Below are 14,210 nucleotides of genomic sequence, written 5' to 3'. Positions count from 1 at the left end.
AGAAGTTTATTTCTGAGGGAAGACCATTTCAATTCAAAGTTAGATATATTTCATCCTTATGTTACCATATTCTAAAAAGTATATAAGCTTTTTATAGCAAAGAATTATGTACTGAATCAGGTATCACTGTTTTGTTTAAACAAACGTACTGAACTAAAAATTTGCACAGCATACAATTTACAAACTTAAAATGTAAGATTCAATACATTTCAGCACTTTGAATCAGATAGTATTTTCTACAGAAAAGGCATTTTAAAAATTTACATTTATTTCTCCTTGAAAATGGGTTAAATGGATATTGAGTGCTTTAAGAAAATGAAACTAGAAAGGCAAAAATTTATCTCTTATGAAAGAAATAAAAACTATTTTCCTACAAGATGAATGGGGATGAGGTGGCTGGTGGTTTCTAACCACGGCACACATCTTTGTAGGTATTTATACCTAAACAATGGGTATCAGTATGGAGTGACTTCATGGGTTAGATTTTAGATTTAGTTTTCAAGTTGTTCAAAATCCAATGATGTTATCTACACTAATAACCTTCTGAAAAGAATGTGGACATTGAAAAATGACAATAAATTCTTACTCTTTATTCCTAGTTCTGCCTACCCAAGAGTCCACAATTCTTTATTACCTTACGCACCCTCATTCCATCTAGCTACCTTAATATTATGCTAGAATTCCTAAATGTGCAGCAAGAGTCCATCAATTTAACATTAGATTATTTTTTCCTAACAATCTCCACAGGAAGCTCTCCACATAGTGCATAGAGTTGGATGCTTTTGGGAAAGCATGCTATAAATACTCCGGCACCAAGTTTCCATCTTTTGTGGTTTAAGGGATGGACTTTAGTGTCAAGAGTGGCATTTTCTAACCTGATCCTTGCATGCAAGTGCACATTTTACTTTGGGGCACAAGACTATTTGCATAAGTTACAATAGCTATTCTTACCATTGGCCAAGGCAACATTGATCCCTCTTCCAACATTATTCTTAACACCACTCATCAACCTAAAGGGGAAAAAGTCAAGACAAATTTATTAGAATTAGTTTTGCCACATCAACGTTTATCACAGAAATAAAGTCATTACAAAAGAATTATTATATACACAATTATTCAGCATGGCAGAGACCAAAAAGAGGCCTCTATAAATTAGAGAAGACAGTATAATACTGAGCACTTTTAAAGGAATCCTTAAATAATACTTCACACAAGTAAAAATATATATTAAAATTTATTAGAGCTGAAATACTAGACTATTTCTTGCTGTTCTGTATCACACCATAGAATACCATATTAGAAATCCTTAAAGCAGATAGATATTAAGCACACATCCTTCACAATTTTCAAGGGGTTAAGCAACAGACGATTCTCCCTCTCCCTTTCTGCAGTATCAGTGCAACAAGGAGTGATGTGCTACCCACATCTTTACAGCCTGAAAACAAGAAGAGTGAGGGAGTACTTTTTCGTGAATGTTTCAGAGAACTGTGAACATTCTCCTACAGATTATCCATGTAAAACTTCCCTACACTCTAAAAGCATACGGTACTCATCTAATTGCTGTATCTAACCACAGTCATGCATATGGTCTGCCTGAGATAACTGACATCCAATGGTACCTCACAGCCCACCATATAAAAACAATGATACTGTGAAACAGAGGGCACAAGATAAACATGTGCTTATGATTAGTTTGTTCAGTTAGATTCTTAAAGTAAAACTGTAGGTACTTTTAATTTTAAAAATTCAAGGTACTAGTAATATCCCCAGCAGCATGCTAAATGTTTAAAACTGGTTTAAGGTTAGTAGGGGTAGGCACGCAGACATGTGAATATGCACATACATACACGATACATAACTGACAGATTTTACTGACATAAATAATGCGTAGCACATGTTTCCACAAAGAAAATCTAGAATGATTTATTGTAAGTTCCACTTGTTTATGAATGAGTGCAGTTCCAACCGTTCCATCCAACTTATGTTGGGTGATACTATCATTTACGTTACAGTAACAAAAAGCTAAAATGAAGATTTATGCTGAAACTAACATGTTTTCAAATTCTAAAAAACTTTCTGGGGACAAGGTGGTTGAGTGGTTAAAGCGATGGACTGCTAAAAAACTTTCCTCAATCTTTATGCTATTCAGTCTAACGGCCTCAGACATGACAGATTTTTAAGTTTAATTTGCTTAATATTTTTTCTTCTTTCTTTAACCCTAGACCTTGAGTCTGAAAGTTTTCTGGAGAGTCAGAACAATCACTACAAAGACTATAAAAAGAGATGCATTCAAAAGCACTATCAATAGATTGAAAGAAAATTTTTAAATGTTCATGAAATTCATAAGAACACAATAAGATGGAAACAAAAACAGAATAAAAATATAAAATGGCAAGCTTAATTCCTCATGGATCAATAACTGCTATTGTGTAAACAGTTTAAACGCACCAAATAAAGATAGAAATTAACATAATGGGTTAAGACAGCACTCAACTACATGTTGTTTATAAGAAAGTTATTTTAAATACAATGATTTTGAGAGTAGAAACATATTATCCAAAAAAGTAAAAAGATTAAAACTCAATAATAAAGAACTCAATTTAAAAAGAGATAAAGAGGGGCCGGGGATTTAGCTCAGTGGTTTCAGGAGCAAGGACCCGAGTTCGATCCCAGGTACCAAAAAAAAGAGATAAAGGGAATAGCTATTTCTCCAAACACATAATAGCCAATAGCACACAAAGAGATGATAGATATCATTAATCACCAGGGAAATCAAAATCAAAATCACAATGCTACTAGGATGACTATAATCAATAAGTTAGATAGTAACAAGTATTGGCAAAAATATGGAAAAACTGTAACTCTTACACAGTGTTCTTAGAAAAGTAAATTGGTTCACCCAGTTTGGAAAATTATCTGGCAGTTCCTATAATAGTTAAACAGATTTACTATTCAAACCAAAATATACTCCAGTGCAAAGAAAAATAAAAACATATCTGAAAACTAGTGTACAAATATTATAAAAACATTAATAGTAAAAAATGGAAACAGTTCAAATGTCTATCAATGGATGAACAGGTTAAAAGAAAAAGTAGTATTATCTATACATACAAAGGAATATTATCTAGCCATAAAAGGAATGAAATAGTGCCTACACAACATGGGCAAAACTTGAAAATATTATTCTAAGTGAGGAAACCAATCACAAAGAATCACATGTAATATCATTTGTATAAAATACCCACAATAAGCAAATCTACAGAGGCAGAAAGTAAACTAGCAGTTATTGAGGTAAACTAGCTTTGGAGTGGGAGCCATGGTAGGAGGGGAAAAAATTATAAAGTAGTTTCTCAGGTCCCAGCACCCGGAAGAAAGCTCCCTGGCTGCCATTCCAGGCTCCTAGGGCCAAGAAGCTGTTAACCCCAAAAGCAGGAAAGAATCTCTGTCTCAGCATCTGTTCCCAACAACCTGGAAACCTAGGCTGCCATTGAAAGAGTCACGCGGAAGACACTGAATCACCCCGCAGCAGACAGGCAGGTCTGCCCATGACCGACCAAGGTCCCCAGTCGTGCTGGAGACACCGAATCACCCCGCTGCAGACAGGCAGCCACCTGGTTCCACACTACAAAGACTCAGAGGACATCAGACCACCAGACCAAGGTACTGAGTCCCGCTGCTCCCGGCCCAGAGGTAGGGGCTTCTGAGCCACCGTCCCAATGCTCCTGGTCCAGAGGAAGGGGCTTCCCGGTCACCATCCCTCCTGCTGCTCCCAGCCCAGAGGAAAGGGCTTTTGGGCCACCTTCTGTCCCACTGCTCCTGGCCCAGAGGCAGGGGCTTCTGAGCAGCCATCCCACTGCTCCTGGTTCAGAGGAAGGGGCTTCCCGACCACCATCCCTCCTGCTGCTCCCAGCCCACAGGAAAGGGCTTTTGGGCCACCATCCCTACCACTGCTCCCGGCCCCTGACTCACCTCTCCCAGCTCAGAAGAGGTAATCCTAGCAGACGCTAACAGCCCCCCGCCCCACTTGAAATGAGAAAACACATAAATAAGTCTCAAAACCAGACTTCCAGATCACCTACAGCAGCCACAAAGGGAAATGAGATGGAACACTCTGATACTCAACCACCCGGACCCACTGAATTGGCAACAAAAGGGGATCTGGAAAAAATGAAATCAGAAATAATTTCTCAGATAACAGGAGAAATTGTGCCCCTAGTGCAAGACATGATTAATAAATCAAGAGAGGAGCTCAGGAACATGATGGAATCCCAACATAAGAAACAAGTGGAATCCATAAAACACATGCAAACAGATTTCCAGGACATGAAAAACTCCACTGAAAGTCTACACAGCAGAATGAGCCAATGTGAGGATAGAATTTCACATATATAAGATAAAATTGCAATTAGTGACCAGGAAAAGAAAACTTGCTTCAAAATTATAAGGGAACATGAGAAATCAATCCAGCAGCTGCTAGATGATGCAAAGAAGAATAACATAAGACTGATTGGGCTCAATGAAGAAACAGGAGACAGTGCAGATGACATACAAAATCTCTTCACAGAAATAATGGCAGAAAACTTCCCAAGCAAGGGAAAAGAGCTTGACATACATACAGGACTCCGAATAGCCTTGATCAAAAAAAATCTACACACAGGCATATAATTGTTAAGATTCCAGAAACACAACAGAAGAACAAAGTTCTCCAAGCAGTCAGAGAAAAGAAACACATCACATACAAAGGAAAGCCCATCAGAATCACAGCAGACTTCTCAACACAAACCATCAAGGCAAGAAGAGCTTGGAGTGACATATTCCAAGCCCGAAAGGAAAACAGCCTCCAACCCAGATTGATGTACCCTGCAAAACTATCTTTCAAAAAGATACTTTCATGACAAAGAGCACCTTAGGGACTTCATGAATACCAAACCAGCACTCCAAAGAATTTTACACAATATCCTAGGAACAGACAATGAGGATCACAACCCCAGGAAGCAAAGCAGAATGAAGGCATCTGGCATGACAAGAAATTAAATACTCCATGCGACAGGAACCCCAAAAAAAGTAGAAGTAGCTATCCTCTTGGAAGATCAAGTAGATTTCAAACCAACACTGATTAAGAGAGATGAAGAAGGACACTACATCCTTGTAAAGGGAACAATCCAAGAAGAAGAGATGATAATCATAAATATCTATGCACCAAACACTAGGGCACCCAACTATATAAAACAAATACTAACGGACATGAAAGGCGTATATGCACTAATACAATTGCAGCGGGGGACCAACACCCCACTGTCACAAATAGATAGATCAACTAGACAAAAAATAAGTAATGAAGTACAAGAACTCAATTGTACTCTTGAACAAATGAACTTAACAGATGTTTATAGAGTTTTCCACCCCAGAAAATCAGAATACACATTCTTCTCAGCTGCACATGGGTCATTCTCCAAAATAGATCACATACTCACACAGAGAACATGTTTAAGTAAGTGCAAAGGAATTGAAGTTATCCTCTGTACATTATCAGACCATAGTGCGATGAAATTAGAGATCCATAGCAAAAGAAACTCAAAAAATTTCATAAACACATGGAAATTGAACAACACACTTCTGAATAACCAATGGGTCACAGAGGAAATTAAAGAAGAAATCAGACAGTTCCTTCAACTAAATGACAATGACAATACAACATATCGGAATCTATGGGACACAATGAAAGCAGTCTTATGAGGGAAATTCATGGCAGTGAATATGCATATTAGGAAAACAGAACGAGGCCAATTAAACAACCTGATGCTGAACCTCAAGCTTCTAGAAAAAGAAGAGGACAACCCCAAAGCTCATACAAGGGAGGAAATTATAAAGATCAGAGGAGAAATCAATGCAATGGAGACTAACAGAATGACACACACACACAAAAAATCAATGAAGCCAAGAGTTGGTTCTTCAAAAGAATCAACAAAATTGACAAACCTTTAGGCAACCTTGTCAGAAAAAGGAAAGAAAAGGCCCAAATCCATGCAATTAGGAATGAAAAGGGTGAAATTACAACAGACTCAGCAGAAATCCAGAGGATCATCAATACCTACTTCCAGAACCTATATGCCAATAAGATGGAAAACACAGAAGAAATGGACAGATTCCTAGATACATAGGAATTACCAAAGTTGAACGAAGAAGACCTAAAAATTCTGAACAACCCAATATCAACCAATGAAATTGAAAATGTAATTAAAAACTTATCAACTAAGAAAAGCCCGGGCCCTGATAGCTTCACTGCTGAATTCTACAAGACATTTAGAGTGGAACTGCTGCCACTACTGTTTAAAGTCTTCAATGAAACTGAAAGGGAAGCAATACTCCCAAATTCATTTCTGGAAGCAAGCATCACACCTTGATCCCCAAAGCAGAGAAAGACCCAATTGAAAAAGAGAACTATAGGCCAATCTCACTAATGAACATAGATGCAAAAATCCTTAATACGATAATGGCAAACAGAATGCAGAAGATCATCAAGAAGATCATACACCCTGATCAAGTGGGATTCATCCCAGGGATGCAGGGATGGTTCAATATACGAAAATCAATCAATGTAATACACTATATCAATAGAGCCAAGGACAAAAACCATATGATTATCTCCATAGATGCAGAAAAAGCATTTGACAAAATCCAACATGCATTTATGATAAAAACCCTACAAAAAATTGGAATAGATGGTCTCTACCTCAAACTGATAGAAGCCATCTATGAAAAGTCAACAGCCAATATCATACTAAATGGTCAAAAACTGAAATCCTTCACACTAAAATCAGGAACAGGACAAGAATGTCCACTATCATCACTCCTGTTCAATATAGTTTTGGAAACATTAGCCACGGCAATTAGACAAGAGAATGAAATAAAAGGAATAAAGATAGGAAAGGAAGAAGTTAAACTCTCATTATTTGCTGATGATATGATACTTTACACAGAAGACGCAAAAAACTCCACCAAAAGTCTTCTAGACTTAATAACCAAATTCAGTCAAGTAACTGGTTACAAGGTCAACACACAAAAATCAATAGCTTTCCTTTACATCAATGACAGACTCACTGAGAAATAGGGCAAATAATTCCTTTCACAATAGCATCCAAAAACTTGAAATACCTAGGAATCAACCTAACGACAGAAATCAAAGAACTCTTCTCTGAAAACTATGGCACTCTGAAAAGAGAGATTGAAGATGATATCAGAAAATGGACAGACATCCCCTGGCTCCTGGGCAGGATTAATATAGTGAAAATGGCCATACTTCCAAAACTGCTCTATAGATTTAATGCAATTCCAATTAATATCCCAGCAGCATACTTCATGGACCTTGAGAAAACAATCCAAAAATTCATTTGGAACGAGAAGAAACCCAGAATAGCAAAACCAATTCTAGGTAACAGAGACATGGCAGGGAGTATCACAATCCCCAACCTGCAACTGTACTACAAAGCTACTGTGATAAAAACAGCATGGTACTGGCAAAGAAACAGACTTGGGGACCAGTGGAACAGATTAGAAGATGCAGAAATAACACCAGACACACTCAGCCATCTCATCTTTGACAAAGGAGCCAAACACCCTCACTGGAGGAAAGACAGCCTCTTTAATAAATGGTGCTGGAAAAATTGGGCTTCAACTTGCCAAAGATTAAAACTAGACCTGTATCTCTCACCATGCACTAAACTAAAATCAAAATGGATTAAAGATCTAAATATTAAAGTAGAAACTCTGAACCAGTTGGAACAGAGGTTAGGTAGAATCCTTGAAGACATCGGTGTAGGAAAAGATTTTATGAACAAAACCTCAGTTGCCAGTTAACTAGCACAAACAATCAACAAGTGGGATCTCTTCTTATTAAAAGGCTTCTGCACAGCAAGAGAAACCACCAGCAGTGTGAAGAGACAACCCATAATGTGGGAAAAAATCTTCACCTGCTCTTCCTCAGACAAAGGTCTACTATCTCAAATCTATAAAGAACTTAAAAAGATCAGACCTCCCAAATTTAAAGACCCAATCCAAAAGTGGGCATCTGAAATGAACAGACATTTCTCAGACAAACAAGTAGAAATAGCAAATAAATACATGAAAAAATGTTCAACATCACTGGTCATTCGAGAGATGCAAATGAAAACAATGCTGAGATTCCACGTCACTCCAGAAAGAATAGCTGCTATCATGAAATCAACCAATAACAAATGCTGGTGGGGCTATGGGGAAAGAGGAACCCTGCTCCACTGCTGGTGGGAGTGTAGACTGGTGCAACCACTGTGGAAATCAGTATGGAGGTACCGGAAAGAAGCAGGACTGGAAGTCCCATATGACCCTGCTATTCCACTGCTGGGGATCTTCCCCAAAGAATTAAGAGAATCATACCACAGTGATATATGTGCGCCCATGTTCATAGAAGCACAGTTTGTGATAGCTAAAACTTGGAAACAGCCCAAATGCCCATCAAATGGAGACTGGATAAAGAAAATGTGGTTTTTTTATAAAATGGAGTACTACTCAGCCATAAAGAATGAGAAATTAGAGATATTTATAGCTAAGTGGATGCACATTGAGGCGATACTCTTAAGTGAAATAAATAGGACACACATGTATAAATACTGAATAGTTTCTCTGGTGTGAGAACCTGAAAGTGTAAATAAGGACTAAATATATAATAGGTAATGTGAAATACGAAGAAAAGGGGCAAAGGGGAAGGAAGTGGGAGGGCTAGGGGAAAGGATAGAAGGGAGTGGGATTAATATGAGAAAATGGAAAAATAGGAACAAAATCTTTGTAAATAGGGAGTACTGGAGGGGTTGAAGGGAGGGCTGGGCAAGGGTGAAAAATAAGAACCAAGAGAGACTCTGTAAAGGTGCAAATTTCCAATGATGAATGTCATTATATTGTATACCTAAAATGTACCAATGATTAGAATGAATAATTGATAATGTAAAATAGGAAGAAAAGGTCCAAAAGGGTAGGGGTAGTGGGAGGGGCAGGGGAAAGGAAAGAAGGGAAAGGAAAAAATGACGAGAAATGGAAAAAATGAAAATAAAGTCTTTGTAAATAGGGAAGGTTGGAAGGCGTGAAGCGAGGGCTAGGAATGAGGAAAAAATATGAACCAGATGTATTATGTAAAGGTACAATTCCCAATGAGAAATGTAATTGTGTTGTATACCTACAATGTACCAATAAAAGAATTTAATAAAAAAAATAAAAATAAATAAATAAATAAAACGTTTCTCTCAAGGAATAAAAATGTTTTAAACTTGATTGTAGAACAGGTTGCACAAACCTATGAATAATACTAAAACACATGGATTGTATATTTTACAGGAGTAAAGTGTATGGTACATGAGTCACATCTCAAAGCTGCTTAAACAAAAGACCTAGTCTTGAGCACACACATAAGAAATGTCAGGCTAGGGCCAGGGATTTGGCTCAGTGGTTCCGCCACCTGCTTTGCAAGCTCAAGGTACCGAGTTCAATCCCTGGTACCAAAAAAAGAAAAGAAAAGTCAGGCTGTATTACAAGTGTTGGGTCTGCTGCACCAGAAAAGGAGATTTCAAACACATTAATGTAATTCAAAAATATATTAGGTAAGTAAACTCCCCCATTTATATTAAGCATCAATAGCTATAATCAAATTGTTGAGTTAGAAACTAAAATCCATCTCTAAGTGTGCTATTGTGTTTAATAAACATAAAATCCATTACACAGTGAAGAAATGAAGGTAAAAAAGCTCAATGACAGAGAATTCCCACAAGAGGGCAGCAGCTTATCAACTTTTAAAAATGAATTCACAGGAAAACCTGTAACCAAAAATATCAAAACAACCCATTTATGAATATGAAAGGTCCCCACTTCCACCCTACATCTCCAGACAAAAACTTAAAGGAAATAGTTACATATGTTTGCATCTTCTAATACAATTTTTATGAGGTACAATCAAAATACATAATGAATGTTTAAATTTTTAAAATTACAGTAAAGGATATATTGCCATTAATCCTAATATTCCCCGCCCTTGATTTGAACACACTTATCCCATCATTCTTATCACTTTCTTAAGCTGTTCTGGAAGTCTTCTTTTGTACCTTTACAAGGTATGATACAAAAAGCCAAAAACGAGAATGGTGCTTGTTGAGTGCCACAGGATCTAAAGACAGGCTCCTAAATACCATATGGTGTGTCTTCATCCACCTTATTCCCCAGATCTTGCACTGTGATTTCTGGTTCCTCTCCAAAGTCAAAATGACCACAAAAGGTAAACGTTTTGAATCGATTTAGGACATCTAGGCAACTCCTACAGTGCAGTTAAAGTCATCCAAGAAAGATGACTTCTAGGTCTACTTTACAAAGTACTAAGAATGATGGAATAAGTGTATTCCAAGTAAGAGGGAGTATTCTGAAGGAGTCTGAAAAGCAGTAGGCTTTTTGCTAAATTTAAAAAAAAAAAAAAAAAAAAAAAAAAAAGTTTGTATTTACCGTACTTTTTGATCACACTATACAGTTATTATGTCTTAAAATATTAAGGCCAGGCTTGGCCAACTACAGCTCACAAGCCAAACACATTCAGTCAGTTTTTTTCTTTTTCCTTTCTTCCTCTTCTTTTCTTTTTTAAATTTGACTTATCATGAGTTTAGAATGGTTTTTACATGTTTACCTGGTTACATTTTAAATGATTTTGTAAGTATAATGTCTCGACTTTAACTCTTGGTCCTTACCAATAAAAATAACATCTGATTCTTTGTTTAAAAAAATATTTGAGGTAACCTCCTGTATATGTTTGTACCAAGGATTAGAATAATAAAAGGTGAAATCTTAGTAATATCAATTTCATACAAACTTCACTTATTTGTAACATCACCACTACCCCCTAATCTTAATTAGCACTTTTTGTCTCTATCAGCTTCTTGCACTCGGCAGATGATGACATTATGGGCTTGATCGCTCTTGTGGAGGGGCTCACGTGTACAGCAGACACTGCTGCACAGCATCACGGACTCGGAGAGCAGCACCTCCACAGCTGTGACAAATGACAAATGTCCCCTGGGAAGTAAAATCACCTCTATGGAGACACACTGATCTAGATTAATAGTCTCCAAAGTAACTTGCATATATTCAGAGCAGGTGCAAGAAAATATAAAAATTTCTACTAGTCTGTTCCCAACAGGGAGGCGTATCAAAGAGCCAGCAGTAACTGTCCACAGTCTTCTCAATATTTTCTCTATTCCATAATCATTTTACTTAGCAGACAGATCATTTTTTTCAACATAAATGAAATCATAACATGCCAGAGTATGAAAACCTTCAACAACTTCCTAACATAGTTAGAAAAAAATTTCAATTCTTCACCTGCATTGCCTACAAGTCCCTCTGCGGCCTGGCCCTATTCACTTCTCCAGAGCTTTCCCATCTTAAAGTCCTCTGACCCACCTGTCCTTCTGTCCATTCTTCATCTGGCTATCTTCCTTCTTATCCCCCTGTCCTCTGACTACACATTACTGTGTCAGAATCTAATCTGTGACCTGCACTCTAAGTCAAGAAGCCTCAGCTCACTCACTCCCACCAGTATGTATCACACCTAGATGCCTATACAGCTGGTGTCAATTTACAATCACTTATTTGCATTTACTTTTTAAGCGTCTCTGATCGTTACTATACTGTGAGGACTATGTTCAATAAATAACTGAATCAATAATGCTCCAAAAACTCAGATTCTTTAAACTTAAAAAAACCTTTTAAAGATTAGGAAAAAAAAAGATCAGAAATACAATATACTGCAAAAAGCACTGGACTATGACTGGGTCCCTGTGGTGTCTCTACTGGGGTTCTCTGGCCAATTATTCAGACCTGCTATTTAGACTAGCTACATGACCTGAAGCCTAGCTATAAAATTTCATCCATTATTTAATTTCTCATGGGAATGGCAGGATGTTTCTTAAAATGTGGATGGATTAGTGGCCAGATTCAGTTTTATGATTTTAAAGAAACAGATACAGTATAAATTCTATGTGACATGCCAGAATCAAATTCTCTGGCTTCAGGCCCAATATTGTTTTACCAGGCTTATCACCTAGATACTTTTCTTTTTTACATATATAATCCCTGAAGAGAAAATCTGTTAGTAAAAAAAATAATAAATTGACCTCTTCTTTGTATTAAGCTTCAAGAGGGAGAGTAGGCATCTAAGGAAAATTTGCAAGCTAAGAGCTTTGTTCCTATTACTGCATTTAGAACCAAGCTTGGAGTCTCTAGCCAACTGAAGTAAACAGGGAGAACAGGAATATTTTTAAAACATCTACAAACTTCTAAAACCCAAGTGCCTTATTGCATATTGGTAACACAACACTAGTATAATGAGATACCAAAGACAGCTTGTTAATGGATCACAAGTAGCATGAGGGAAAAACTCAAAAGGAAGTAAGCAGAGGTCTTGATGATCATCTAGCTCAAGCTCTTAATTTTTCAAGAAAAGTTTCTCATGAGGAAAAACAACCTTCCATAGCTAACTCACTGCAAAAGGGGCCAGGATAAAAATGTAAGAGCTTCTATATTAAAAAGGAGATACAAAAAAGTCTGGGAGAAACTGCCTATTATAGGTAAGTCTCCTTTAACATCTTTAATATCATTTTAATCTTCATTCTACAAAATTAAATGGCTCATTCATTATTCCATATCAAATTTAAATGTGCTCATGTATCTAGCTTTCCAGGCATAAAAGCAAGCAACTGAAATTGGGGTTTGCAATCTCAGAAGCAGTGATTTAAACCATAGGTGGCAGCTGACATAGAGACAGGATTCCAAAAAGCCTACAAACCATACTTTGTGCAGCATCTCAACAAGGGAAACCAGTTTAGGAGCAAGGAGTTTGTGCTGCAACAGACCTGTGGCCATTATTGGATTATTTCACATTTCTATAAGCAACAGCCAAGTATTAACAGACTAACTGGGTTGTTCAAACAGGTGGACAGGAGCCACACGTGGCTACTGAACACGTGAAATGTGCAGTGACTGGGCACTGAGCTTTCAATTTTAATTTAAATGAACTAACTTCCTGCCTAACACACAAAATTAAATAGCCACATGTGTCTGATGCCAGCCAAACAAGACAATGCAAATCTAGAGAATTCACTTAGAAGAAACCCTCACTGTACACAAAGCTGATAAATTCTGCATTCTTAGTCACTTGCTAATACAAAACAATAATTTTAACAAACTTTAAATTCATGGGAAAAATTATTGTGATAATTGAAATCATTTTCCTTTAGTAAAAGCATGACCAGTCCATTTTCAGATGATTCCCTGAGCCATCAGGTTCCACTAGCTGTAATTTAATTAATAGCACAACTTACAGTGCCAAATCAACAGATACTTACACACTGTCTTCCAGACAGATTTTGGGTCCCACCACATTGGCTGCTCCACTTGCCATTTTAAAAGCAAAATGTTTCTCAGGGCAAGCTTTTGAGATCCCACATTTATATCTGGGAGGCTTCGTAGCTTTAGGGAATAAATAGGATTTTGTTGTTGTTGTTAGGCAACAAGTTAATAGACTCTACAATCTGTTTTGCATTTCAAACTACAAAGGCAATATGTAAAACATCAAGGTATACATATTTTAGAATATATACTAGAATTTTTTCCCTATAAGGGTTTCAAGGTTTCAACAACCAGAAAACACAGTAACAAAACTAGACCCTGCTGGGTCAAAAGCTAACAACTGGTATAAATGAATCAAGTATATATTATACACTCTTAATTAACATAGATATCTACTTATGCTTGAATTTATCTTTAAATTCTAGGCTACAGGAGGTTTCAAATTGTTACTTTGCATTTCCAGTCTACAGATCCATAAAATCCAGTTACCTCAAAGATAAATAAAAAGCCTAATGTCCCAGTAGCCACCTTCAACTAGAAATTCTCCTTTTACTCCTCTATCATCTTTTGGACTTATAATACTGGGTCTAAAAGCACTAATGGAAGAAAATATTCATCATGAATAAATACCAATGATATTAAACTGTCCAAATAGCAGCCATATAACTTTACCTACACTTTTGTTTATCTGGTGATTCTGAAGATTCAACCCAGGGCATCAGGCAAACTATAGTAATGCTCTACCACTGAGCTACATCTCCAGCCTGCATACATATAACTTTAAGACACAATTTCAA

At 37.0% G+C, this 14,210-nt stretch overlaps 1 protein-coding gene across 4 annotated transcripts in view; it reads right to left on the bottom strand.

The window, feature by feature from the left end:
- Fam3c (FAM3 metabolism regulating signaling molecule C) overlaps window positions 1-14,210 on the bottom strand; it is a 48,915-nt gene that overhangs the window by 14,529 nt on the left and 20,176 nt on the right. For all 4 annotated transcript variants that reach the window (XM_021237596.2, XM_004856452.4, XM_087204592.1 and 1 more), the window contains exons 5-6: window positions 13,410-13,533; window positions 952-1,010 (exon numbers count right to left, since the gene is read on the bottom strand). In XM_021237596.2, coding sequence (XP_021093255.1) covers window positions 952-1,010; window positions 13,410-13,533 — 183 coding nt within the window. The remainder of the gene's footprint in view (window positions 1-951; window positions 1,011-13,409; window positions 13,534-14,210) is intronic.

The sequence above is a fragment of the Heterocephalus glaber genome, unplaced genomic scaffold (genome assembly GCF_053883595.1).
Source record: "Heterocephalus glaber isolate CG9 unplaced genomic scaffold, H.glaber_assembly_v1.0 deba00000546, whole genome shotgun sequence".
NCBI classification, from domain to species: Eukaryota; Metazoa; Chordata; class Mammalia; order Rodentia; family Bathyergidae; genus Heterocephalus; species Heterocephalus glaber.
The sequence above is the reverse complement of the archived record's forward strand: the minus strand, read 5'-3'. Positions and strand labels throughout refer to the sequence as shown.